This window comes from Oreochromis aureus, linkage group 14, assembly GCF_013358895.1.
Source record: "Oreochromis aureus strain Israel breed Guangdong linkage group 14, ZZ_aureus, whole genome shotgun sequence".
Taxonomy (NCBI): Eukaryota; Metazoa; Chordata; class Actinopteri; order Cichliformes; family Cichlidae; genus Oreochromis; species Oreochromis aureus.
In genome coordinates, this window is record NC_052955.1 from 6,620,459 (window position 1) to 6,646,349 (window position 25,891).

A 25,891-nucleotide genomic window follows, 5' to 3' on the forward strand; every position below is an offset into this window, starting at 1 on the left:
GAGATTATCAGGGAAATGAGCTCAGCAGTAGCCTACTACTCTGTGAGTAGCTGGGGCCCATATAGTTTGTTTTATAACCTAGACCATTCGCTTTTAATTCTGTTAATCCACTTGAGCTTCGTGTAAAAGTCTTTAAATCTTTGGGTCTTGGTGTGTGATGAATCAGGTTTCCTGGATTTTAGCGTGACTTGAACCTAAACACTCCTTGATGCCCCTCCCCCTTTAAACCCAAACATTCACTCCTTCCAGGTCCAACTAGCCCCGAAACTTTGTGTTTTGGAGTTGAACGCCCCGCTTTCTTATGCAGGACCACCCTCTGCGACCCTCTTCCCTCCCTCCACTCTGTGCTTCTATCGGGGAGCAGTGAGAGCACCATTGCTCAAGCCCCGATTGAAAGGAGAGAATATACAATGGGGTCTTTCTCAGTGGCTCTCTGTCTCCATTAAAAACCCTGGGAACACAACACTGTCCGCAGAGCTACTCTTAAAGGGGCAGTCGGACTGAGTTCTTCGCAACCTGAGTTCCAGCCCCTCTCATTGTTTTCAGTGAAGAAAAAAACACAGAAATATACACAGCAAATCAATTCATTCATGAATGATATGTGAACCCTGCAGGGACTTCTCTCACGCAGCAAGAAGCATTTCCTCACGCACACACAGAACACACTTCAGACATCGCGATCTACAACAGTAACTTAGATGTGAATCAAGGAAAGTTATTTAGACTACAGCTGAGAGTGCTTCAAATTGTTATGACTGAATCCGGATTTTCAAACAAATTCCCAGACATCGTGATGGTGGCTCTGTTTGTGTACAATGGAGTAAATGCAAACAAAAATAGTTTGAATATTTTTCTGTGCATTTTTGCTGACATCCCGTTTGCTTTTGACTGGTTGGAATAACAAATCGACATATTCAAATGTTTTAAACAGCAGCAAGATAATGAAGAATTAATAACAAATCCCGCTAAACCTGGATATGGTGTTTTAATAGTAGTACTTTTAAACATTTATATGTTTTAATTATTGTAAAACAGTATACAGAAAAACAATAGATGTGGATAAGCAATCAACTTTGACAGCAGGATAAAAAATATATTTTTCTTAGGAAAAAAAGAAAAAAGTTTATTATTAAAAAGCCAGGTCTGTAACATTATGTTTCTTATTATATGTACATGATGCTGTCATGTTACACACACTGAAATGCACAGGCTTGTGTTTGAAACAGTGTTTCAAGCGCGAAACTGTTGATTTACGGAGACATTTACAACTTCAGGGCATCCCTGTGTAATTAAAAAGCGAATGGGAGATTGGGCCGAGACAATCAGCATGCCGCAGAGTTTCTCACATCCTTTGAGAAAAGGAGGGAGACTGTGGAGAAGGAGGAGGATGAGGAGGAGGGTGGAAAGAACTTGAGTTGAGGAATTTGAATCGTGTTTGAAAGGGGGAGAGGGATAAGAAAGCCAGGGGAATGTCTGGAGTCGCAGGGAACCTGTGGGCAGGATAGAGACTTTGGACAACCGGCTACAGGAAAGACTGGTTTAAAAATACGCTCTTGGTCGCTAGAAATAGACTCTTGTTTGGACAAGGAAAGTTTAGAGCGTCGTTTGCTGTGCGCTTTTTCATGGTAGATGAAAGTTTTTGATGGAGACAGCCCTGCTCCGTTTGAAACCAACCAAAGCAACAGCATAAGGGAAACTCAAGAGTTTGTGGCAATTCAGAGATTTTTTTTAACCGCAGGTTTCTTAAAATGGGGAACTGAAACGCGAGGATTCGCTTTGATTGGGTCTTGATTTGTGGATACTCACCATTTTCAGCACCTGCCAAGTCAGAGAAATTTTTTCTTTTTCTTTAGAGCAAAACACAACTTTGAATCTCTGAGCTGCTGCGATGCGGTAATGGAGTCTGGTGATGTTTCCAGGATGACTCTTCTCCTCATGAAGCTCTTTTTCCGAGGTCATTTGTTTTCGAGAGAAAGTATGAATTTGTCTACATGGTCGTTTGTGATTCTCACCGTCATGTTTTCGGTTTGGATACCAACATCTGCAGATTCGCTGACAGGTAAGGTTTAACTGAAACGGGGGCGGCTTTTTTTATTTACCCAATATGCCTGTTAGTTGTTACCTTGTGTGCAGGGGGAAACATCGTAAAGAGCAATTAGCACAGTCAGCTCTCTGCCTTGTTAACTCAATTTGCTTTTGGCTAACCACAGCTGCAGGGGCGTTCAACATCTGGCCAACATAAAAAAATAGTTTTCAAAAGCAAGTGAAGGATTGATATTATTGTACACTATTATTATATTACAATACAATCAAAGTAAGTGAGGGGGAGTTTTACCTGACAGGTAACAACCAGTAACACTAACTGCTCAAGGGCAATGTTTCTGAGATCAGGTGATCAATGTTTATTCACGCTGGGAGTTCATGCGAACAAGATTTGGAATTTGATAGATGTACTGAAACAAGTGAAAGGTGGGCATTTAATGTAAATATGCTGAGACATGGGTGAATCATAATCAACAAAGAGAATGTTTGCTGAACGCCAAGATAGAAAGATGAAAGCCAAATTTTCGATTTCTTAAGAAAATAGTCTTTCTACACTATACAGAATCATTTCAAAAGTATGTTAACTATCTTTTAAAACAAACTTTACTGACAAAAAACATGACTGTTTGGGAACTTTTAATTGAACCCAGTCGATGAAAACAGTATCCCTACAGGGACCTCCACCTGTCAGCTTATATGTTTTGACCATTGTGGTCACTCTGTCTCTTGGGCAGCTGACCTCAGTATATGTATGACTAGCAGGCAGGGAGATTACTAGACACCGACGTGAAGAATGGAGAATTTTATTCGGATGTCTCAGTTCCTATTTGGATGTGAGGATGTGAAGGATGAGGAGGGGTTCAGGGGGCCAAATGCTTTGGTTTGTGAGTCAGAGCTTGTCTGACTCAGACTCCAATCCAATGATGGATGGGGTACGAGGGCAAGAGTAGAGAGTTTGGAGGGGAGGTGGCAAAATGTGTAGTGATGAATCCAATGAATGGCATGAAAAGGAGAAAGGGCAAAGGCACGGCAGTGAATGGATTCCACACTGTTAAAAATGCAGGAGGATAAAGCAGGGAGTGAGAGGAGGATAAATGCTTAAGACTGTGTCAGACATTTTTGGTATGCGCACAACCAATGACATTTAACATCTGAGCATTCTCACAGAGTGGAGAGTAGGAGTAGAGGCAGGGTGGAAAGAAAAGATCAGGGAAAAAGTGGGGGACCTGAAGGGAATTCAGGGAACAATAGGGAGGCGATGAAATAGTTAGGCACCAATGAATCAGTGGAGACAGGCCACACACAAACAGAGACACACAGTTTGTCTGTAGCCTCCTCTCTCTGTCTGTCTGCAATCTTGTCAAATGTTTACAAGGTTATTATTATATGAACTCAGCAAAAAAGATACAGAGAAAGAAAATGGGGCTATTTCGGTTCAATGCACTGGAGGGGGAGGGGGGCAAAGCCAGGGTCATGTAGAATATTGAAAGAGCTCAGCCAAGCTTAAAAATAAAGGGATGAATGACTTTTAATGCCAGAAAACACACACAGACAAAGAGGTGGGGAAGCACACACTCTGTCGAGACATGTTATAGTTAAGAGTAAAATAAGTCCTGCAAAAAGGTGCATTTTAAATCTGTTTTTGGTTGTTGAATTATGGGCATTTATGTGTGTTATAATGAGATGGGTCTTTGGGGTCTTTGTAAAGGGTCAAAGGTTGAAAGGTGACCATGAAACAGACTAGGAGGGTGTGTTGACAAGCTTGAGAAAATCTTGCTTTTTCATTCTTGCTCTGAAAACCAAGTTTGCTCTTCCTCAAATGATTTATGTTGTCTTTATCTACAAGGAGTTGCCTTGGCTTGGTTGGTTGAGTGGATGCTTTGCATTTTTATGTGATGCTGCGAAAGAAAGAAAAGAATTCTTGTATCACAAATCTGTGCACATCTTATGTGCACTTGCCAGGTCTATGGTTTAAAGAAAATCTGGGTTTTTAAGTTACGTATTCCAATTCATTATCATTGAAAGTTTCAGAAGGTTAAAAAAAAGAATGATCCTCCGTTTTCAACATTTTTCTGACATCAGACATCTATAGGCTGCAGGTCTGTGAATACTGTTATGGAGAAGCTGTGATTATAATTACGTTTAGTTTGTGTTGGGCTCTCTGTTCTCAGACATTGTTTAAGCAACATGGGCAACCTTCCTCTAACAAGAAGCCTTTGTCTCAGTATCAGTGCTGTCCTTCTCAGGTCAGCCTCACTATCAGTAGGAGCACGAGATAACCAGAGTCTTTCAAAAGCTCGGGTTATCATATCCTGGCAACTGCAAAAGTAAGCCTGTCACAAGTAATAAATATTTATCAGACAGAACCAAATGAAGACTTTAGTGCTGGACATATTAGCTGAGTGATTAATAGGACAACAGCAATTCTGTTTATGATTTAATGTTCCAGACATTTATTAAACCAAAATTTGCTACTTGCTGCTTGTGGATTGTGGAGATTTACTACTTTTCTATGTTTTGTGTCACTGTGATTTAAATATCTTTGGGTTTTGAATTGTTGTTTGGATTATTTCAGCTTAATCTATGGGAGTTTGTCTTAGGCAGTTTCTCTTATTTTTGTTTTATATTGGATAGATGACATGATTAATGTAGTTAAATCTAATTATGTGAATTAAACTACTGAAGGGTGTCATGCACATGCATGCAGATCAATCACAGTTGAGTCAGGACCACTTTAGCTCCAAAAAAGAGTGAACCTTTCATTTCTAGTGATGACTGTTTGTGATAGAAGAATTATGTCCTATGAAAGAAACAGCAAGACAAACATGTACAGCTCAAAGCAAGCATCAACAAAGTGACAACATACATCACATTAAGGTCAAGCAAAAGATGAAATGAAGGCACTGGGGGTCACGGTGGGTTGCAAAGCAGCTTGCAGGAGCAGGACATGGTGTTGCCTGTATGATATCTGCCTGAAGAATGCACAGAAGGGTACCATCTGAGCCAGCAGTAGGTTTTTGGGGGCTGGACTGAGATCAGCTGTTATCAGTTGATGTAACAAGACTGCAGACAAAGCTAAACATTGTCTGAAGTAATGCTACCCTCAGTGTGTAGCTGCACAGATTCTATAGAAAAGAGACGAGCGGGAAATCTTGTTCTTATAAGTTTGCTAACCTGTTCTTCTGCTTCTTTCCTCTCTCAAAGATTTGGAGTTTGTAGAGAGTCCCACTACTGTCATCTCTTCACTGGGCAAACCTGTTACATTGCAGTGCAAAGTGAATGGTAAAGGGAGTGAGGACGTGGAGTCCCCTGATGTGATCTGGCTGAAAGATGGTGTGCCACTGGAGCATGCAGAAAATAATCAATACCAACTTCTCACTGGCAGCAACAGTAGGACTATCATAAGCACACTCAGGTAGGATGCAGTTTTGACTGCTAACATGTGGAAGTTTCTTTCCATTTAAAGATGTAAGGATTATGTATTGTGAAGCAGTCACACCTGGTCTAAAAATGTGAGTGTTTATTTCCTGTTCTTCCACCCCGTCTTGTTTCTAGCTCAAACACAGCTGTTGCTGGATTATGTCACCATGTTGACTTCCACTCATAGTAGAGAAACTGAGAAATCATTTTTTAAAGAAATTCTGTAATCCAAGGAAAATCACATTTATCTCATCTGCTGTAACTTGAAATATTTTATTCAGGCATGACTGAATGTTAAATTTAGAAAGAAAGTAAACATCAACTCCCTGTATTACCAGTTTGCTTTGACATTTTCTGCTCTTTACAAAACCTTTGAAAATATTCCTCTTTATATACATAACAGAATTGAGAAGGTCCAGCTCCCTGACATGGGCTACTACAAATGTGCTGTTCTATCAGGAAGCAATGAGACCTTTTCTGATGAGGGTGGTATTCAGCTGGAAGGTGAGTTATTAAGCAACCACAGCTACAGAAGTCTATAGATTTGGATTGTTTAAAGGAGTGGAGACCCTGACTCAGCTAAGTCTTTCTCAGGCCTTCCTCATTTTTCTGTGGAGCCCTACCACATGACTGTCGTGGCGAATGTCTCCTTCAGCCTTCACTGTGCAGCCCATGGGCCTCCCGAACCAGTCACGGTCATCTGGCTACAGGATGGCCATCCTCTGAATTCTTTGATGGATCCAGTGGCCCTCTCACCCTCAACTCTCAACCTCACAGGTATCATGTTTTACTCAGTCAAGCACCACAGCCTAGTTAGTCCAGTTTAAACAAACAGATTTCTCAAATCCTCATTTTGCACTGACAGTGAAATGGACAGGAGAATATAAAAACAATAACAAATGATCAAGTTCAAAATGTTTTTAAAAAAGAAAGAAAAAAATTCCCCCCAAGCATGACATGTTGGCAAGAGAAGTGGGCCCTCACATTTTAAAAACTGAGAAGATTAATTACTTAAATGATTAATAAGTTAAAAATGTTAATTTCTGCAGGTAAAAAAAATTGATATGGGAATTAAATATTAGACGAGTAAGAAGTACTCCTTCAGGAGGTTGTGGTTCAGAGTTGAGTTTTTGAATCTAATCTATTTAGACTAGTTATAATGACCTACTTCAAAAACTGCTTAGCAACTATCTCCAGTGTTTGAAAGACTTTCAAATCCTCCTTTCATTGCCAAAACAATACTACCGAATAACCACCCTCCCCAGAGAGAGCCAGGCTGGCGCATTGCCAGTGAATCCATTGAGGACATGCCTTGTGGTTTTGTGGGTAAAAAGGAGCAGCAAGCACAGAAAGGACAATTGGGAAATTGGGAGATGGAAAATTGATGTGCAGAGGACATAAGGAGATAAAAGAAAGAAGGAGGTAAAGGAGGGGGGTTCTGTTGCTGCTTGAATGCAAACCACAGATGCCTGCCAGCTAGCCTACCAGTGGCAGTCTGAAGAACAGAGGAGGCTGAGTCAGAAGGAAAAAGGGAGGAGTAAGCAGCGGTGTTCAGTTGAGGGCTCTGGTTTGACTCATCGGAGCAGGCTGCATGGTGTTGACTAGGACTCGATTGATGGTAACCTACACTCACAACTCTGGTATGGACAGCTGGCCTGGCAGACCACAGGTCCAAACCAAGGCAAACACAAATAATCTTTCAAGGAGCCCATAAAGAGAAATGGAATGAAGTACATTCCAACCAGCAAGAAACCAAGAGCCATACATGTCCGTGTAGCTTCATGATTTGAGAAGTCCTCATAAACTGTTCTTCTTTCTTCTTTTTCTTTTTTCATTGTGTCTTGGGCAAAAAATCTATTCACCAAAATAAATTTATGTTGCATATTTGGTTTACTCCCCTGCAAAAGTCAACACTTTCAACTTCATTATCAGTTTCATTTCTCCTCCAGTTCTAAACCATTTAGGTTATTCATGAAACATTAAAGTATTCACAATCCCAGTTCCTTTTAAGAAAATTGAGAAATCTAATACTATTACTTCGTTCACAGAAAATGTTAGTCTAGCAAAAAAAAGTACCAAAGCCATGCACTGCCTTTCTCAGCTGACATTAACACTGTTGGTCAATACTGCAAGGATCATGAGGTTCTTCCTAGTAACAGATTATGACATTTCCAGCTGTTAAAGGATGTTGTTTTGTGGTTTTGTGATGAGGAAGGAAGGAGACACGAGCAAGTGGCGCAATCTCGAGCTGGCTTGGTGAGCAGTTCACTCTCTCACACAGCCAGTGGTCAGCCCACGCTCCCCTCCCTCCTTTTCCCTTCTCACAACCCCTCACTACAGCCAGCGAGGATCGTACCCCCTGTTCTTTTTCCGGCCACGGCACAATGGGGGCATGGTGCCGTCGGCGCAGGGCAAACACACTGCATGATTCTGTCACTCTCAGCTTGTGGCTTATTGACAATGTTGGGGTGTTAGATAAGAGTCATAAACTTGAATGTCACATGTTTCACTGTCTGTCTGTGTGTCTGTGTGTGTAGGCCTGTGTTGCATTACAAAATGCTCAATGTGTGAGCACGCTGTGAGTCACTTTGTCAGAGGACTCATTCTCTGCTGAATGTCAGTGTGTCATACTTGTTTTCCCCCTTCACAGGAGCCCCAGCTCCTCTTGAAGGCAGCAGCTCAGAATTTTACACCTAGACTTCAGCTAAGCTGCCCTCTTTGTTCTCCAGCCTACAAAGCAAAAAGCATTTACAACTCCCAAAACTTTTGCTTTATCATGAAGCTGCAGTTTTGAAAAACCAAACCTCAAATTACGTCAAATAGCAGTTAAAACCAGAATGGGGTTTTTTTGATGATCTTGTGGAAAATCATATTGGTTATAGTAGCCAACTGAGAAAAAAATATTTAATCAAAACTACATGCAGGTCTTAAAAATATTATGATTTATACCAGAATAAGCACATCTTTGATGTCTTTCAACCTGAATATCAGCAAATCTCCACCTACGCTTTATATGGCTTTTTATTGGCTTGATCAAACTTAATATTATAGTAATTGATATTTTACCATTGAAATTCATACTACACATTTTTTATCCTGCTCTTTCTTCCTCTCTTTTATTCGTCTTAGTACACAGCTTTGGTCAGCTCTCGTTGCTTAAACATGTGCAACAAGTAAACCTGATTTCTGCATGTATTTACTCACATTAAGATTCACTGTTCACTATGGAATAAAGTTAATTTCTTGAAATGTTTAGATAAGGTATAAAAGTTTAACACTGTCTTATCTTGCCAAAGCTGAAGCAGCTGCACATTTTTTCACTTTTTTATACCACAAATCAAAATGTAAATTCTTAGTCATTGTGAAAAATCTTTCCTGGATTAACAACCATTACACTCTCAGGAAGAAGCACCCTACTACCTAATACTACTGACAAACAGAGGATGTTACTGAATGGAAACTTTTACGCTCATGCTATTCTCACTCTAGTTATATTTTTCTCACATTAACATCACATGCAACTCAGCATGCCGAAGTGTTTCCCCCCTCACACCTGCATGTTTCATTTCTCTGTCCAGGCCTGAACAGGACCAGCACCTTCTCTTGCGAGGCCCAAAACCGTAAGGGTGTGGCCACCTCCCGATCTGGTACCATCACTGGTAGGTGTCAGCCCATGCAAGCAGTATCACCTCAGCCATTGCTAGTTTATCTGCATATAATTATGTTTACATCTTTTATTTTATTTTATTTTTTTTGTTGTTGCTTTAGTTCTTCCAGACAAACCTCAGGATGTGAGAGCTGTAGAGATCACTCAGTCCACACTTCGTTTATCGTGGCAACCTGGTTTCGGAGGTATCTACCAGATAGTCAACTGTTCTGTTCAGGTGAGAAAAACAAGAGGTAAATGTGGGAGATGTGAATAGCACTTCTAGCTCAGAACACTAGCTGCAATAACCACAGCAGCTGTTTGATCTACCTGTAAACAATTGATCGTTGACCCTCTGTTTGCTAATTCTCTAGTTCAGAGCCTTTTGCTAGCCTAGTTTTAAAGAAAAGAGATTTTGCTTTTCTTTTCTTGCCATAACTCATCCTCTACCCCTCCCTGCTTTATTCATGTACCAGTGGATCATGTTTCACTCTGGGAAAGTGGCCTCTTGGACTTATGAAGGGCCGCTCCCTCCCTCTCTCTCTTTCTGTAAGTGTCTCTCTGCCACTATCATGCTTTGAGGCCGTTATAGCTCATAGCTGAGAGGAGGAAAATTTTCTCCTGGAGAAGGGAACACTGCAGCACCACCCCTAAACGTCTGGTTCTAATAAAGCTGCCCCTCATACCTCTTGATACTATTGCCCCCTCCCTTCCTCCATCTCTTTCTAACCCCTTTACCCTTGTAGGGGAAAAAGAAAAGGGGCCTACTTCAGGAGAATGGGGCAAAAAGCTGAATTTAACAGTTGTTTTTGTAGTGAAGAGAAACATGAAAAAGGCAATGGTTTAGAGAGGTGAAAGAAAGGAGTGGAGAAAGTTGTTAAAAGAAAACAGGAAAAGTCAGTGACAGCAGGTATTGTGGGTCTGAGCCATACAAGGGGGAATGCATGCTGGAGAGTGACTCAGGGCTGAGTTGTACTATTAGATTAAACACACTTGTTTTGCAGGCTGGACAGTGATTCATCGAGCTTTCACAAACCCTCACACATTCATATAATTCTCCTCATTCATGCAACTTAAGACATCCTCAGATGTTTAACTCATGCCATAAGGAAAAAGACTTAAGCTTCCTATACTACATGACCTCTTCACTGCTCATGTTTTTTGGTAATTCTCTAGTTCAGAGCCTTTTGCTAGCCTAGTTTTAAAGAAAAGAGATTTTGCTTTGCTTTTCTTGCCATAACTCACCCTCTACCCCTCCCTGCTTTATATGGTAAAACAGTACACATCAGCACCTGCTACAAACATCTGTTTGTGTGGCTGCTCATTTTTAGGCATATTATTTATAATGTTTGTAACTCTACCTGTGAACTCCACCCATCTCAAACAAGCTTGTTGATAATGAACAATGCTGCAGAATAATAGCCTAGACCAGCAACTTTAATGTGGTTATAAAATTGCTGCAGAGAAGCTTTTGTTTTCTTGTGTTCCTCTTTAAATGTGTTTACCATAAAGACTTTGCAGAGACAGCAGGTTTCTGCCTGTGATGTCTGGTTGGCGGGTTCTGCTTTTAGTCTACCTTGCTGAGTTTGGCTTTTGTTCAGAGCAGCAAAGGAGCATTTTACAGCATTGTTAAAAATTAACACTTAATGACCCCACCACCTCCAGCAGCAACAAATAATAGCTTAAGAAACTGCAGACAAGAATTCAGTTTTTTTCCATTTTGTCTGTACAACCAATTCACCTATCTGTGAAGAAATTTAAATAAACAGTTGACTAGACAGGCAAAGCACAGAGAAATTTCTTGATTTGTTAAAGAGACTGGCATGGTTCAAAGTGATTTTCTATTTTCTCCTCATATTGTTTTCAGTCTTTATTTGGACTCAAAAACAGCACATCATCTTCTTGTTTGCACATAAACCAGTAAATCAGATTAATAGGAACCACTGATTACAAAGTATACAAAGTATAATGTTTATCATCTTAATGTTCCAGGCTAAACTTTCAGGAGAGTCCATCATAGCAGGCCCACATCAGCTGATCCATAATCAGACTGTGTCCATGCCACGATCCTCACACATCATCAAAGACCTGGAGCCTCACACCCTCTATGCTGTCAGAGTGGCCTGCCATAGCAGCCAAGGCCCATCCGATTGGTCTCCCTGGGTGGAGCTACGTACCAAAGAAGGAGGTTAGTTTTGCAGAGTTGTTTGTTTTCATCAAGGATGTCTTGTCCGGATGTGCGCATCTTTTTATGTCGCTGTGTGTGAGATTATTTCTTCAGAAGTATTTCAAGGTCAAGCCTCTGTTATCTGACTACTGACCTAGCTCTAAGTCTCCCGCCTTCCTTCTGTGAACTGTAACCAGTCCAGGACAGAATCTACACAGTAACAAAAACACCACTGAGTTGCTTTTTATGGTGTTTTTGTTCTGTAGTAAGGGTCATTTTTCTATAAGTGCATTTCAAACAAATGCCAGCGGGATACTTTTACTGCTAAATGTGCAAGTGCATGAAGCAAGTATATGCTAACAGAATGATGCCCTCAGTCACACTGAACATGTGTTAGTGTTGTTTTCTCAGCTAAGCCTATTCAACAGGACTAAAACAGTAATAATAAAGATGATGGCTTCACGGGGCCTAGCTGTTCTGTTCCAGGATGACAAAGTAGATTAAAGCCCAATTCATATGCTAGGTCTGGAACTCTGACTTAAGTCTAATTCACTTATTAGGTCTGCATATCTGATACTATGTTATGTTTAAGATGTAGTTCACATACTCCAGCTATGTTTCAAAGCTGTCTTATGCTTTGGGCATGAGTCACTTTGACTGTTTTCTGTCTTGTCTAGAATTAAAGCTAGCAAAAGTTCCTCAGCAGCACTGCACTTACATTTGTTTTTGCCCCATGATCCCTTTTTCTGGATCTATTTTAAGGTGGATTTAATTCCCTGCAGAGTCTTTTGAATGATTTTCAACTTGGATCATTATGAGTCAAGACTCATTCTGAACTCTGATAACATGGAGTTGGGGAATTAGTTTACAGTGCACCATTAGTCATAATATTCATTACTGTGCCCCTTTTCCTTAGTCTGTGTTTATGAAGGTTACCAGATGTGAGTGACTGTACCCTTGTGAACCCAGCTTTAAATGTAAACTCTTGAAATAGAAGGCTGACTAGCACTGAGGGGACAGAAGAGGCTGTGATGGGGAAAAGGAAGGTAGATGCTAAATTCTCCTGAAAGGCTTCAGTTAGGATTGCAGCACTCTGTCCAAACTCTAATGCTAGCCTGTGTTTGAGTTTAGACTGAGGTGGGATTTTCCATGCCAGCTCATGCTTTCTGTATCCCTGGATAAATAGGAATGGAGAGAGAAGATATGCCACAGGAGCGGTGATTGGGGGTTTCCATGAGGGAAGCTGCTGTAATCTGTAAACATAGTATTTCTCATTTTCTCATAAACGGGAGACGCAAAAGGGAAGCAGTCCTCGAACATGCAGAATTTTCAGTTCTTTTTTTTTTTTTAAGCTAAAGCAATCTTCTTTTCGATTCACAGGAAAAAAGTGACAAATGAAACATAACATTTAGCTAGAAAAATAGTTCAGGAGGCATTAAGGGTAAACTGAGTTAGAGAATAATAGAGAGAGTTTGACTGTTTACAGCACAGCAATATTTTCCACATTTTCCATGTGATTCAGTGCTGGAGTCTCTGACAAACTCCCACAAGGTTTTTCTCTTGAGCCTGAAGTCTTCAGTAGCTTTCTGCCTCCTTAAATCCTTCATAAATTGTGCATATACTATATGCTAAACTCTCTCTCCCTTTATGTCTCGTGTCCTTCATCTGGTTCCTCCAGATGAGCTGGGCTGGCGTTTACTCATTTGTCTTTCAGCCATTGTTTTCTACTTCATCCAACAAACATTGCTGAGGATGTGATTTCCTGCACCCCCAAACAAGCTGAACAAGTTTTTCTGAATCCAGTTTTTCAGCTTGACTCATTCATCTTTCATTTCTCCCCCCTCCTTTTTAACCTCAGTTGACTTATGATTTTCCTTTCCAGAACACAGAGCTAGGCGCTGTGGGAAAAAGGGAAAAAGTGCTGGTGGTGGTGGGAGAAGGGAAGGACTGGATGGAAGGGCAGAAAAAAATGGGAGAAGGGGGTGCTTTGAGAAAACACTCATCTAGCTATTTTCCCAGTCTACTTTTTTCCCTGGAGGATGAGGGGGTAGGGCTGGTCAGAGGGAGAGGAAGTGAGTCGACCCATGTCACCCCGCTAATCCTAACGCGGCAATGAGATGAGATTTTACATTTATTGCATTTATTTACATACCGTAAGTCTATTTTATTTGTCTGAAAAGAACCCCAGAATTAAAAAACACACACACACAAAGAATAAACTAAGAAACTAAATGGCTGTTAATGGAGTCCTGATTCTCTGTACACACCTTGCATAACGTCAGTCTGTACCCCCAAAGAGATGTAATAAACAGTCACAGAACAGCCCAATTCACTGTCCCAATGGAAGTGAGTCATGATGACATACCCCAATGTGCACACGTGTCACGTTTTAATCCTGCTTAATACTACTGCCAACAAAAATGCATTCTCAAGCATTAAGTGACTCTTTTTCCCAGACAGACAGCAGTCGGTTGTGCTGTTAAATTGAAAGAAGGTGGATGGCCTTAAAAGTTAAGACATTTTTGATGACACTAACATTTGTGTTGCACATGTTTCCTGTGTAGAGCTGTCTTGGTTCTCATGTATGGGAACCAGTCAGTTTCTGGCTTAAGGATGACCTTTTTCCATACATATGTTCACCCACATAAAGGGGATACAGCCTGCAAGAATGGGGGAAAAAAGAATAAAGAATGAGGAAAGAGTCACATCCCTGCTTTCAAACAACTTTCAAATCTGATCATTTGACACTTTCTTCACCCCAACAGGATGTGAAACAGTAAGTCTGATGTGGATTCAAATCTGAACCTTTGCTGTAGTGAACTAATTGTGGCTCGAGAGTTTCTCTCTCAATCTCTTGCCAAGTCAGGGCTTGCGTTCCTTTCTTTCAGAAGAATAAAAAACACGAGGCATTTTTACAAAAAAGCACAAATCTCATTTCCTTTTTTGAAGTTTGCAAATCTCATTATTTTTGTACAAGGGAAACTCTTTTTTTAATCCTACATTTTACATCAACATCTCTGTTCAAATGAACTTGTGACGTGAACAAAGAACGGCATTAAAACAGGGAGAGCAATGAAGGAGAAGAAAACTTGGAAAGAAACGATGGAATTGTGTTGGATAGAAGTCAGGGAAAGAGAGAAAATGAGAAGGAGAGTAAAAGAGTATGGGCAACAAAGAGGTGGAGAATGCAGAAAGAGAAAGTCCGACAGATGATGAAGCAAACGCGGAGCCGAACTGCTGGAACAAACTTGACTTAGAGTTTGCTTTTGTTGCCGCTGGCAGGCAGAATAAGGACCACATGTGGAAACAATCACCCGCCAAACGCTTCCTGATAACATCATCCATAGGGCTGGGCTGTGTTTCCCCCGCACGGTGACTTAGCTCATGCGTGGGTGTGTGTGGGTGTCCAGCTTGTTTGTGTGACTTTGGGAGCATACCAAGAGTGAGAAGCAAACACAAAGTAAGCTTTAAACACTAACACAGGATATAAGCCTTCACTTCTTCTTATTGAAAGTTTTCTTGGTTTTCTGTGCTCAACAGTGCATCAATCACATATGCACGCACACACACACAGTGCATAAATTCCTCACACTATTTCTAGCATGTTATTCAGCTAGATTTTCTCTCCAGTGGGTATTTTGGTAGCCAGATGCCTTTTTTTCCCCCCTCTCTTCTCCCGAATGCCAAAAACAAAGCCAGACAAGAATGAATAAAGCAATAACAGGAGTGGCCAACAGAAAAGGAACTGCATGAAGTGAAGTAGACACAGGACTTTACTGAACCATGATGACAAAGAAAGACCAGAACAGCTTCTGAACTTGACTAATCACCCCTGTCTGCGGTGCCCTCAGATGCCTTTTTGTCCTAATAAAGCCAAATTCTCCACATTCTTTGACATCTTCTCCCTCCAGCTGCTTGAGTTATCCACACCCTAGAGGCTCTAAGCTGTCAAAACAACACATGCCTGGCTAACTCCAGTCCGCTGGACACAGGCCACTTAGCACACAGTTAAAGTACTGATGGTACACTTACAATAATTATAAATAAAAATTGCTATGATGTTTCCATGAGTCATTACAAATTGTGTGAAAGACACAAGTTAAGTGGACAGTTGCTCCCAGATGCACTGATTAATTCCACCTACTAGTGGGCAAGGTAACACAGAGGGAAAAACAGAGGAAAACAGAGAATCCTAGTCTGCAGGAGGGAGGGAGAAAATTGAGATGCTTCTAAGCTTTGTTTTTCTTGTTTTTTTCTTTTTCAGTGCCTGAAAATCCACCAGCTAATGTGACTGCTAAGTTAAATGGGACAGAGGTACTAGTAATGTGGGAGGAGCCACCAGGAAAACTAAATGGGCAGCTACAGGGTTACATGGTGGAGTACAGCACACCTGCTACTCAGCAGGTCAGTGTGGGACACATTCACAGTCAACAAAGTTGTTAAATTTACAAATGCATGGAGAAAATGTCAATTTTTCTTAATAATGACAGTCTCTTTTTTTCTTTCAGGTTGTCATTGATACTGGATTGGGCACTGAGTTCGCAATCAATCTGTCTGTCCCCCTGTCCAATGTCTCTTTCCGAGTGTGTGCCTATACAGGGGCGGGTCAAGGACCCTGGGCACCCATTCAGACTCTGACACTCAACGTTCCTGGTGAGTAACAAAATCTTAATATATTGCAACAGGTGTGATTAACGTATTATTCTTATAAAGCAATGATTTCGTTTGATGAAATTGTGGTTGCTAAAATATACTTGATATGATCTGTTTTAAAAAGTCAAAATATTAACACATGCTCTCTATTTTTTACACCAGCAGAAATGGGTGAATTTAGAGGTGAGCAATGACTGGATTTATGTACACATACAAACATTCTTCTGTCACCTCTCTGAGTAGCACACAATGACAGTGATAGTGGAAGTGAGCTCATGGTTTTTTTTCTCCATAACTGCACTACTTCTTCTTAGTGTCTTTCACTGTGTATTTTGGGAAAAAAGGGAAGGAAGAGAAAAAAAAGAGAAGATGATCTCACAGAGAAGGGAAAGGGGAAGAGAGGTATGGGGCTGATTGAGGAGAAGCATCATAAATATTTATAACTGGCAGGAGCAGTGAGCATCTCTGTTTGCTTTGTCTAACAGAGCTAGACAGACAATTCAAACAACAAAAATGGCAAATGAGAGGAGAAAAAGAAGCAAAGAAAGTCGGGGAGGATGAGTATGAAAAGAAAGAGAAGTTGTAAACACTGGGTAGAGATTGTGAGTGTTCAGCGGTAGATTGTGGCAGTGACTGGAGAATAAATTTCAGTGTGGGAAATGGCACAGCAAAATATTTCTAGAGTGAAGAAAAGGACTATGTTTTTAGGAAAAGAAGGACTTTTTGATTTAGCTCAAAGAGTTTGCTTTGTCACTTTCTTCACTTGATTCATACCATTATTCCCAACAATTCGGCATGTATATTTCAGCATGCTTTTTGTCATCTTGCTAATATAACTTACACAAATCATGTCTTCTTTCTTCTTCGATAAAATGACTTAATTACTGCTTTAAACTCCTAAATCCCCACTCCAAATTACAAGACCTACACTACTAAATGCTCATCTGTCTCCATCCACACCCTATCCTTCAGGTCCGTCATCGCCCCCAGCCTTTTCCTGGCACTGGTTTTATGTGGTGATGGCCATTACCGGTGCTGTGTCCATAGCTGTGTTCCTGGCTGTTTACGTGGCCAAACTGCGGCGCAAGGAGACGCGCTTTGGGTGCGTAGGGTGTTACTGCTCCTTGTGGTTGGAAGGGAGGGACTCAGTGACTGTGCCAAACCAAAAAGTCTCAATTTTTTCTGGGTCTCAGCCTGCTTGCCTCACTTGCACACTTCTAAAGCATTTATATAAAGCAATAACATTTGTTTTGAAAGACTAAAAATAGCTTCATGAAATGTGGCCCAAAGCCATCTTTCACTTTTGTTCACTGGTGTGACCTGACTTGGTGTTTTGCTATGTTTCTTGTGATGTATCCTTTCACAGAGAGGCGTTTGAACCCATGATGGAGAGTGGAGAGCTGGTGGTCAGGTACCGTGCTCGCCGATCATACAGCCGTAGGACTACAGAAGCAACATGTGAGTTCCTCTGTAGTCTGCCATGTTTGGCAGAAAGCTGATACTCTGTATTTGCACGCAACTGTCCTTTTGGCAGAAACAGGTACTCTTTATTAGCAGCATGCCCAAACTTGCCCTTAAAGAAAGAGACATAACAGGAACCAGCAGTTCTGTGGAAAAAAAAGCATCATACGATTGCAGCTCTATTCTCATTATTTCAAAGCAAGAGAAAACATCTTTAGTTTGTTTTGGTTGATCAAAGCCAGAAATGCACTAACACTTCATTCGTTTCCCACAGTAATAATAGCCCTGGAGAGTTCAGTCAGCTGACATACGCCATAGCAACAGTGAGCATTTTATATTACATAAGGCAGCCTTTTAATAGGCTTATTAATTATATGCGCGGGAAATGTAGTAATGAAGTTATGGCCTGTGCAATCAAGCATGAACATCAAAATTAAACTAGACTCTTCAGATAAGCAAATTAAAGTTAAATTTAACATGATACTGGAGATGTTAAAAACAAGTTAAAATAACTGCTCCACATTTCCAATTTGGGAAAAGGCATGTGGCGTTGGGAAATAAAGTAACAGTACCATTTAACTCAAACTGGTAGCATCATAGAAACAGTATTTTTTGTGCTTTTCCCAGCCAGCAGTCCCTGCGAGTCCTCATGATTTGATATACCTGTCTTGCCATTGTAACCAATGCACACAGTATTGTAGTCCTCGTGGTCAAGTCTCAGCTTGCCATAGCCGCAAAGAGGCCAGGAGTAAGATAAAACTGCAGGGAAAAGAGCGAAAAAACTATTCAGTAAAATAAGAGGGGCCAAGATACAGAGATGAAGAGATATTATAGACTCAGAGTGAATGAAGAAAGTTGCACTGGGTAAAAGGGAAAGAATCAGATTGGAGAGATTTGGACAGAATTAAAGCTGTGGACACTGACCGGTAATTTCAGCCAGTTCTCAGAGTGGAGTCAAACCCCGAAGCTCTAGATGTTAGAAGCCTTGGCTAATAGCTGGTCACGCCAGCATGTGTTGGAACATGCCTGAAGACCGAGTAAATTGTTGTCCAATGCCTGACAGATTGATGGTGTAGCAGCAGCTGGAGGGGATCTCTGAGCATGTTGTAGCCTTGTCACATCCTGGCCCAGATGTGAAAACAGAGCTAAAATGTGTAGCGCAGTCAGCTTACCACTATAGCTCAATGACAGCCAGCTGTGGAGTGAGTATTTAAACCAGCTTAATCCTCTGACCTCATGTCCCTCAACCCAACCTGGTCCCTGCAGGATCACATTGACTTATAGAAAAAAACAAAAAACAAAACTGGGGTCACATATTCCCAACAGAGCTTTATTTAAATATTATTTTATTAAAGAATATTGCACTTCTTTGCATTGTAATTGAAGCACTTTTACTTTCACTACATTATATTATTTGTTAGGTCCTGGTAACATTTTGATTCACTTTTAAATGGTTTTGTTTTTTAGACATAAAACTATGTTAGACTTGCAACAAACACATGTACCTGAAAAAGTGCATAACAAAAGATAATGTATTATCTGAATGCAACTTCAAATAATGTATTAATGGGACTAAGAAACTGTTTAAACTGGAAAGACTAATGCTCATTTTGGGGGAGTTTTACAAGTAAACACTTTGTTTTTGGCTTAGTGTCATGCATTGCGGTTTTGAGAAAGCTAGCGAGGCTGTTTGGCAAAATCAGGCTGTTATTCTCTCATTTCTGTGTTGTTAATTAAACTGCTTCAGGCAACTAAGCAGCATTAAAATTCTGTTTTTCCCCCTTCTTCAGTGAACAGCTTGGGCATCAGCGATGAGCTGAAGCAGAAGCTCCAAGATGTGATGGTGGACAGACATAAATTAACCCTGGGAAAGACCTTGGGAGAAGGTAGTGCTCGGTGTTTTGTTGTTTTTATTAATATACATATATTTTTAATCTCAGGCTTTGTTAACACTTCTTTTTCAAAATTGGTATATGTTCATAGACTTGTCTGCCATAGCACCAATGCAGGTTTCTACTTATCTCCTGTCAGACAAATATGTTATATATTTGTATAGTAAAACGGTTTGCTGTTTAATAGTTGTATAAACTGTTTACAGTTGAGAAATTAATGAGAGGTGATTTTCAATTGCTTTAAACTACGTGTTTCTGTCTTCAGGGGAGTTTGGCTCTGTGATGGAAGGGCTGCTGACTCAAGAAGAGTTTGTTCTCAAAGTCGCTGTCAAGACTATGAAAAGTGAGTAGACAGTAAAAGTACTCAGCAATCACTACAATGAATCCCTTCATCTTTGGAACACAGGGCATTTGATAAGCAGCCTCCTGGGTCAAAAATTTACAAGTGTTCAGGGCAAATATCTCAGTTTTCATCAGAAAACGGACAAAGTCAGCTTTTAGAAAATATTGGCAGAAGAGAAAGTTTTACCCCATATAATTTTTTTAGATGTTTTTTTCAAAACTAAATTATGGAGGGACTCTAGTTGAGAAATTTAAACGACCTCAGTGGTTAAAAATGCTGACATGCATGAACTCACAGTTAAATAAATCCAGGGACTCAAAAGGCCTTCTGAAATAGTTTATTTCTTATTCTTGCAAACTGTCAACCTTTTGGTTTTAGTGCCATGCATTACCCACTGAGTGATGTGGCTTCCCCTCTGTACCTTCTTCTCCCCAGTTGCTATATGCACACGATCAGAGATGGAAGATTTTCTCCGAGAGGCTGCCTGCATGAAAGAGTTCGACCACCCCAATGTCATGAGGCTCCTTGGTGAGTTGGCATTTTTGCTGCTTGGCATGTCAAAAGTTGGCTATTTCAAATTGCAAAAGGTTGTGTTTTTTTCTAATTTACACTTAATGACACATAGCCATTCAGGTTTGGAAATTTCTGTCTGCATCCAACTAAAAACGCTGAAGGCATTTGTTGCTCAGATATACTCTGAATTCTGTGTAAGAGCCAAAGAAAACAGAGCCATAGAACAAATCCTTTGTGTTGTAGTTATTGTGTGTTGTTTCTTCAGATGAAGACACTTATTTAAATACACATTCAAGACTTTTGGGATTAAGAGTAAAATGATGTTAATTTCTGAATAGACAGAAGAGGCATGAAGTCTCAGTGCATACTAAGCTCTTTTTGTTTTTTGTTTTTTTAATAGGTGTGTGTCTACAGACTGTGGAGAGTGAAGGATATCCCTCCCCTGTGGTCATTTTGCCATATATGAAACACGGAGATCTGCACAGTTATCTGCTATACTCAAGGCTGGGAGACTGTCCTGTGGTTAGTCTGATTACAGCAAACAAATGCACAAAATCAGCAACAGACATGCACACTCACAGTCACCTATGCATATGCACACATACAGTCCAACACAGCTTAACAGCTTAATAGGTTTGGAGTTTACAAGTTCACATGTCTGTCAGCTAAATGGGTTCCAAAGTTCAACAGAGATTCAAAGATCTCTTAAACAAGTCTCCACCCATACTTTTTCCGGCAACACGTACAGTCAGAGATTACAACAACACACGTCTTTATTTTCAGTTTTACGTATTAATACTTGTTTTGGGTTTGTTTGTTTTTTTTAAACTGCCTTACGCAGTAAGTCCCTGAACAGCCAAGTTGGGTAACACAACCCTAATCAAAACAAGATCCATACACAGTGTTGAAACACCCATGAGTTCTGCACAGTTTCCAAGAACACAGTGGAGCTGAACTCTATTGTTTCCACATGAGGAGTATCTGGAGCAAAGGAGTGCTCCAATTAGACTTGCAACACAATGGGCTCTGGTGCCCTCTACTGCACAGAAAATACACGTCAGCTTTGTTAGACAAAGAACAAAAACCAAACTTATTTCTCTCTGTATTATCCTGCAGTACCTCCCATCTCAAATGCTGGTTAAGTTCATGACCGATATTGCCAGGGGAATGGAATACCTCAGCAACAAGAACTTCATCCACAGAGACCTCGCTGCCCGCAACTGCATGTAAGCACAATCTCTGCTTCTGCATTTTGCTCTTTCACTTCCTGTGGGTGTTCTCGTTTGCTCTTTCTCTTTCCTTTTTTTTCATCCAACATACAATGTTTGGAGAAAATCTCTGTGAAGAAGTAAAGCAAGAACTACACACTTTGCTCAATATTAAACATTACTCTTAGATGTCAGTTTTAGGCATTAGTCTCTTTTTTGCTAGAATAAAAGACTAATGATGCAAGCAAGTCATACCAGTTTATGAGTGTTATAAAACAAATGTTTTGGATGTTAAATTGAATAAGACTGTCGATATGTAGATACTATTCAATATATATAGTACCAGCACAAATGTAATAACTAGCTCATGTCTAAATGCCCTTTCACAGGCTGAATGAGAATATGAATGTATGTGTGGCTGACTTTGGCCTCTCCAAGAAGATCTACAATGGAGACTACTACAGACAGGGCAGGATCTCCAAGATGCCTGTAAAATGGATCGCCATCGAAAGCTTAGCTGACCGCGTCTACACTACAAAGAGTGATGTGGTAAGTTCATCTTCTGTGTGTTTGTTACTGTGTGCCCTACAGAACAAAGGCATTCAGTATTAGAGAGGCTTGGGAATAAAAATACTGCTTCTCAAAAAGTTAACAATGTGTTTTGGGAATTAAAGCTTTGTCGTCAAATTTTTTACAAGACCTAAAGTTCTCAGAAACAAGTATTTTATACATTGCTTAAGCATACCAGCTGATCATGAAGACAAAATTATTTACCAAAATATATGTAAATTTCAGTATAAATATGCATAAATATGTCCTGACCAACATCTGTAAGCGATATCAACTTTAGCAGCTGGTAAGCTAGTGACATATACAGTATTTTTAAGGGCCTACGTGTCGATGCACATGTGCAGTTGTGTTTATACAGTGCAAGCACTTAAAATGATCTGCATTCTTTAGTGCTTGTTCATAAAGTAGGATGTCCAAAAATCCAAGACAAACACAACTGTGATATTTTTCCATAGCCAGTGTTTGACCAGTGTAGACTCATGTTTCACTAATGTGTGACAAGGTGTGTAAAGTCTACAGGAATTCATGCTAAACCCTTCCTCGCCCTCTCTCTTTTTATTTCCCTGTACGCCTCTCCATCTTTCTCGTGCTCGCTCTTAGTGGTCATTTGGAGTCACCATGTGGGAAATCGCCACTCGGGGCCAGACACCATACCCTGGGGTCGAAAATAGTGAGATTTATGATTATTTGAGACAAGGAAACCGTCTCAAGCAGCCTCCAGACTGTCTGGACAGCATGTGAGTATCCTTGACAAAAACACTTTACTGATAATGAAATCTTTTCCCTTCTCATTATAAGTACCCTGTTTCCATAAATCAACCAAGGCTACATGCTTAAAGACTTCTCCAGTCTGTCTGCTCTTAAAGAAGTGTTTTTGAGAATTTTTGAGATTAAGATTCTTTGACGGTCACACTGACATTATAAATAATAGCACAGAAAACTGAAGTGAGGAAAAAAAGAGGATTTTAAACACGGAATGTATTAAAATATAAACCAAAATTTAACACAAACAAAATTGACCTTTGAAGATCAAGGGGGAAATATAGAGCTAATTATTAGAAATTAACTCAATATTTAAAAGTATGGAATACATATTCTTATCCCGGAAAAAAATTACATAGAAATGCAGAACTGTTTATTTCTATAAAAATATTTAGTTACTATGGGATATTAAATGTAACTGTTTTTCATGTGCTAACATGCTAACAGTACATTCTCCACTAACATTCCTTTGTTTTCTCCAGCTATTCCCTGATGTTCTCCTGCTGGCTGCTGAGCCCAAAAGATCGTCCATCATTCGAGTCACTGCGCTGTGAGCTAGAAAAAGCCCTGGAGGATCTGCCAGACCCACAAGATCCAGATGAGATTCTATACGTGAACATGGACGAGTCCTCCATGGAGCTCGGAGCCGTTGGTGGTCGGGATCCCACTGGACGCTCATCCCCTCTCTGCTTGAAAGGCCTGGAGTCTGTGACCACAGTGGAGGTCCACCACCCCAACCGTTATGTCCTCTGTCCACAGCACGAAACCAACCGAACCCTTTCTGACTCCATGGAGAGTCTAGACATGCCAGTGTCATCCTCCACAGCCACATTGCCTTTACAGTCATCATGCCACTCCACTCCCAATCGCACTCCAACTGTTGAGCTGCTCGAGGACAGGAATGGATCCAAGAAAATGCCCTGGCAGTGACAGACTCACTCTTAAAAATGACAAGACTGGTCACTGCCAAAGTGTGCTATCCCAGTCCAAGTACAAAGAACAAAATCCAGCCTGTCGCTGATTCTTTCTAACAGCAATAAGAAACCTTATGTGCCTCTCTATACATAGTTTGCACAGACATACTCATAAACAAGCAGCCAAATTCATTCCAATGACGTGAAGGACTGGCATTATTTTATTTTCAACCCCTTTCTTATAAGATGAGGGGTTGAAAAAACACCTTATAAGCCAGCCTTGTCTCATATGAAGTTTTATTACACTATCCAGAGCCAAGTGAGTGTAAAATGTAATTTGCTGTAGCAGCCGGATACACCCTTACCAATAAGAGGGTGAAGAGATCTACATTACATGTTACAATGCCACACACACCAGCACAATCAGAGAAATGAATTCCCTGTTGCTTTAGCTGTAACATACCATTTCTGTTCAACTACCTGAATGCAAAGGAGTAATTAAGCTAAAAATAAATAAACCTCTTTGTAAAACCAGCTCAGACACTGCCAGACTAAACCCAGAAGCTTGAACTTTACAGTGAATCAGCAGTTCTATGGAGGACCTGTCACACCCAAGGAAACTGTGTTTTTTTTTTCAAGAAGAAACTCCACTCATTCGTGGAACAAAGAACCAGCACAGCCAGTTTTACACAAGGTGAATTATCTGATCAGAAAACCTTTTTTTTAAGGTTATGTTAATACCTACAATAAGAAAGTTTATGAAGAAATTCAGAATGCCTTGCTTGATTGCTTTAACTTGACCCTATTTTTACTTAGCTTACAAATTGTCAAAAGTGTCAAAATATGAACTCCATGGAGTGCCACCAACTGTTGCACAATGTTGGCTGCACTCCATCTAAGGATTTATTCCCAATATACATCTTAAAATAATAAATAAATTGCAAATAAAAGTAAAGGTATTTCCATTAAAAAACATATTAATAATACAGGATTTGCATCGGAGCCCGGTGTACCGCTGTAACAAATTCTTGTATCTTCTCCAGGGTTTTTACTGTTAGTTGTGCATCAAGTACACTGAGCGATTCATACAAACCAGTCTTTCCTCACTGTTAGTTGTTACATGTGCATGTCCTGATTCACGTATGTATATATCTTCGCTATAACTCAGGAATCTGAGGATTTTCTAGAGGGACAGACGTACTAGTAGAAATCAAGAGGACACAGATAATTCAAGGTACAGGTGGATGGACTGAGGGTAGGAAATGAATGCATTATCCATGACAAATAATGGGATGAACTCTTCACCTTTAATTTTTTTATGTCAAGCACAGTGTTATTACACTTTTTTTTAAATGCTGATTTTTATATTTCTACAACTTGCACTAATGTTTTTGTATCTGTGTGTGTTTATAATTTGTGTATCTTTTTGTTTGGGGTTTTTTGTTGTATTTCAGTTATTTCCTATTCTTAGTAGCAGAAAACAAAGCCTTAGAGAACATGACACATTTGCAGTATTTTCTGTTGATGAGAAAAGTCTGGGAGACTGGAAAACATCACTAACCTCGTCATGTGACATCATCCTGCCACTTGTTTGGCGCTGTACATAGCAGAATCCAAGAGAAAGACACAGCATTATGCACTTGTTTTTTATGTATTTGCATTAGTTTATAATTTTGTCATTGGAATGGCCTTGACAATAATCTGGCACACATTTCAGGATGAGAAAAAATGTCAGTGAGGCGCTGTGTTTCTTAGTTGTACAGTATACATCAAAGGTACTTGTATATGAAACCATATAAAATGGTGTGTTATACTAGTAGCATTATGGAAATTTCTTGTTAAAAGGAAGTGTACATTTACTGTAATAGCTTTGGTACTGTATACTCAGTAGGAGTCCCACATTGTTTCTGAACCACAAACAGTGGTGCTGAGGCTGAGGTACTGGTTTAAATTTCCATGTACAGATGCTATACCACTTTGAATGCAAATATGTCTCCTGTTTTATATCTGTGTCTTTGGCGTATTTTGTTCCAAAAATGAGCTTCCAAGTGTGTTCCAGCAAAAACTGAAACTCCACCTTACAGTCAAAGCCTTAAATTTCATGATTTTACCAAGTGCCTTCACAGAGCCAGTATTTTGCATTACAGTGCATGTGTGTGTACATTTTCCTGTTGTGTTTTTTTGAATTGGGAGAAAATTGTACTATAACTGCCTTATATTGTCACTGTAATGATTTGTAAACAAATTTTTATACAGTATATACACTATTTTGCATAAGAAATAAATCAGTTAATTCATG

General features: G+C 40.1%; 1 protein-coding gene across 2 annotated transcripts; it reads left to right on the forward strand.

Annotated features, from left to right (window-relative positions):
• The first annotated feature begins 1,404 nt into the window (after positions 1-1,404).
• Positions 1,405-25,890, forward strand: LOC116336507 (tyrosine-protein kinase receptor UFO). 2 transcript variants are annotated; one of them, XM_039622563.1, is made up of 20 exons: positions 1,405-2,059; positions 5,248-5,458; positions 5,867-5,967; positions 6,058-6,240; positions 9,042-9,122; positions 9,232-9,347; positions 11,102-11,297; positions 15,541-15,680; positions 15,785-15,929; positions 16,092-16,112; positions 16,902-17,031; positions 17,296-17,387; positions 19,181-19,276; positions 19,548-19,625; positions 20,061-20,153; positions 20,539-20,660; positions 21,255-21,364; positions 21,736-21,895; positions 22,517-22,653; positions 23,161-25,890. In XM_039622563.1, exons 1-20 carry the CDS (start codon positions 1,897-1,899, stop codon positions 23,606-23,608), a joined length of 2,823 nt encoding a protein of 940 aa, XP_039478497.1. In that variant the 5' UTR covers positions 1,405-1,896; the 3' UTR covers positions 23,609-25,890. The 2 variants fall into 2 exon arrangements, with proteins under 2 accessions (XP_039478497.1, XP_039478498.1); XM_039622564.1 differs by having other exon boundaries at positions 16,095-16,112.
• Position 25,891: the final 1 nt, after the last annotated feature.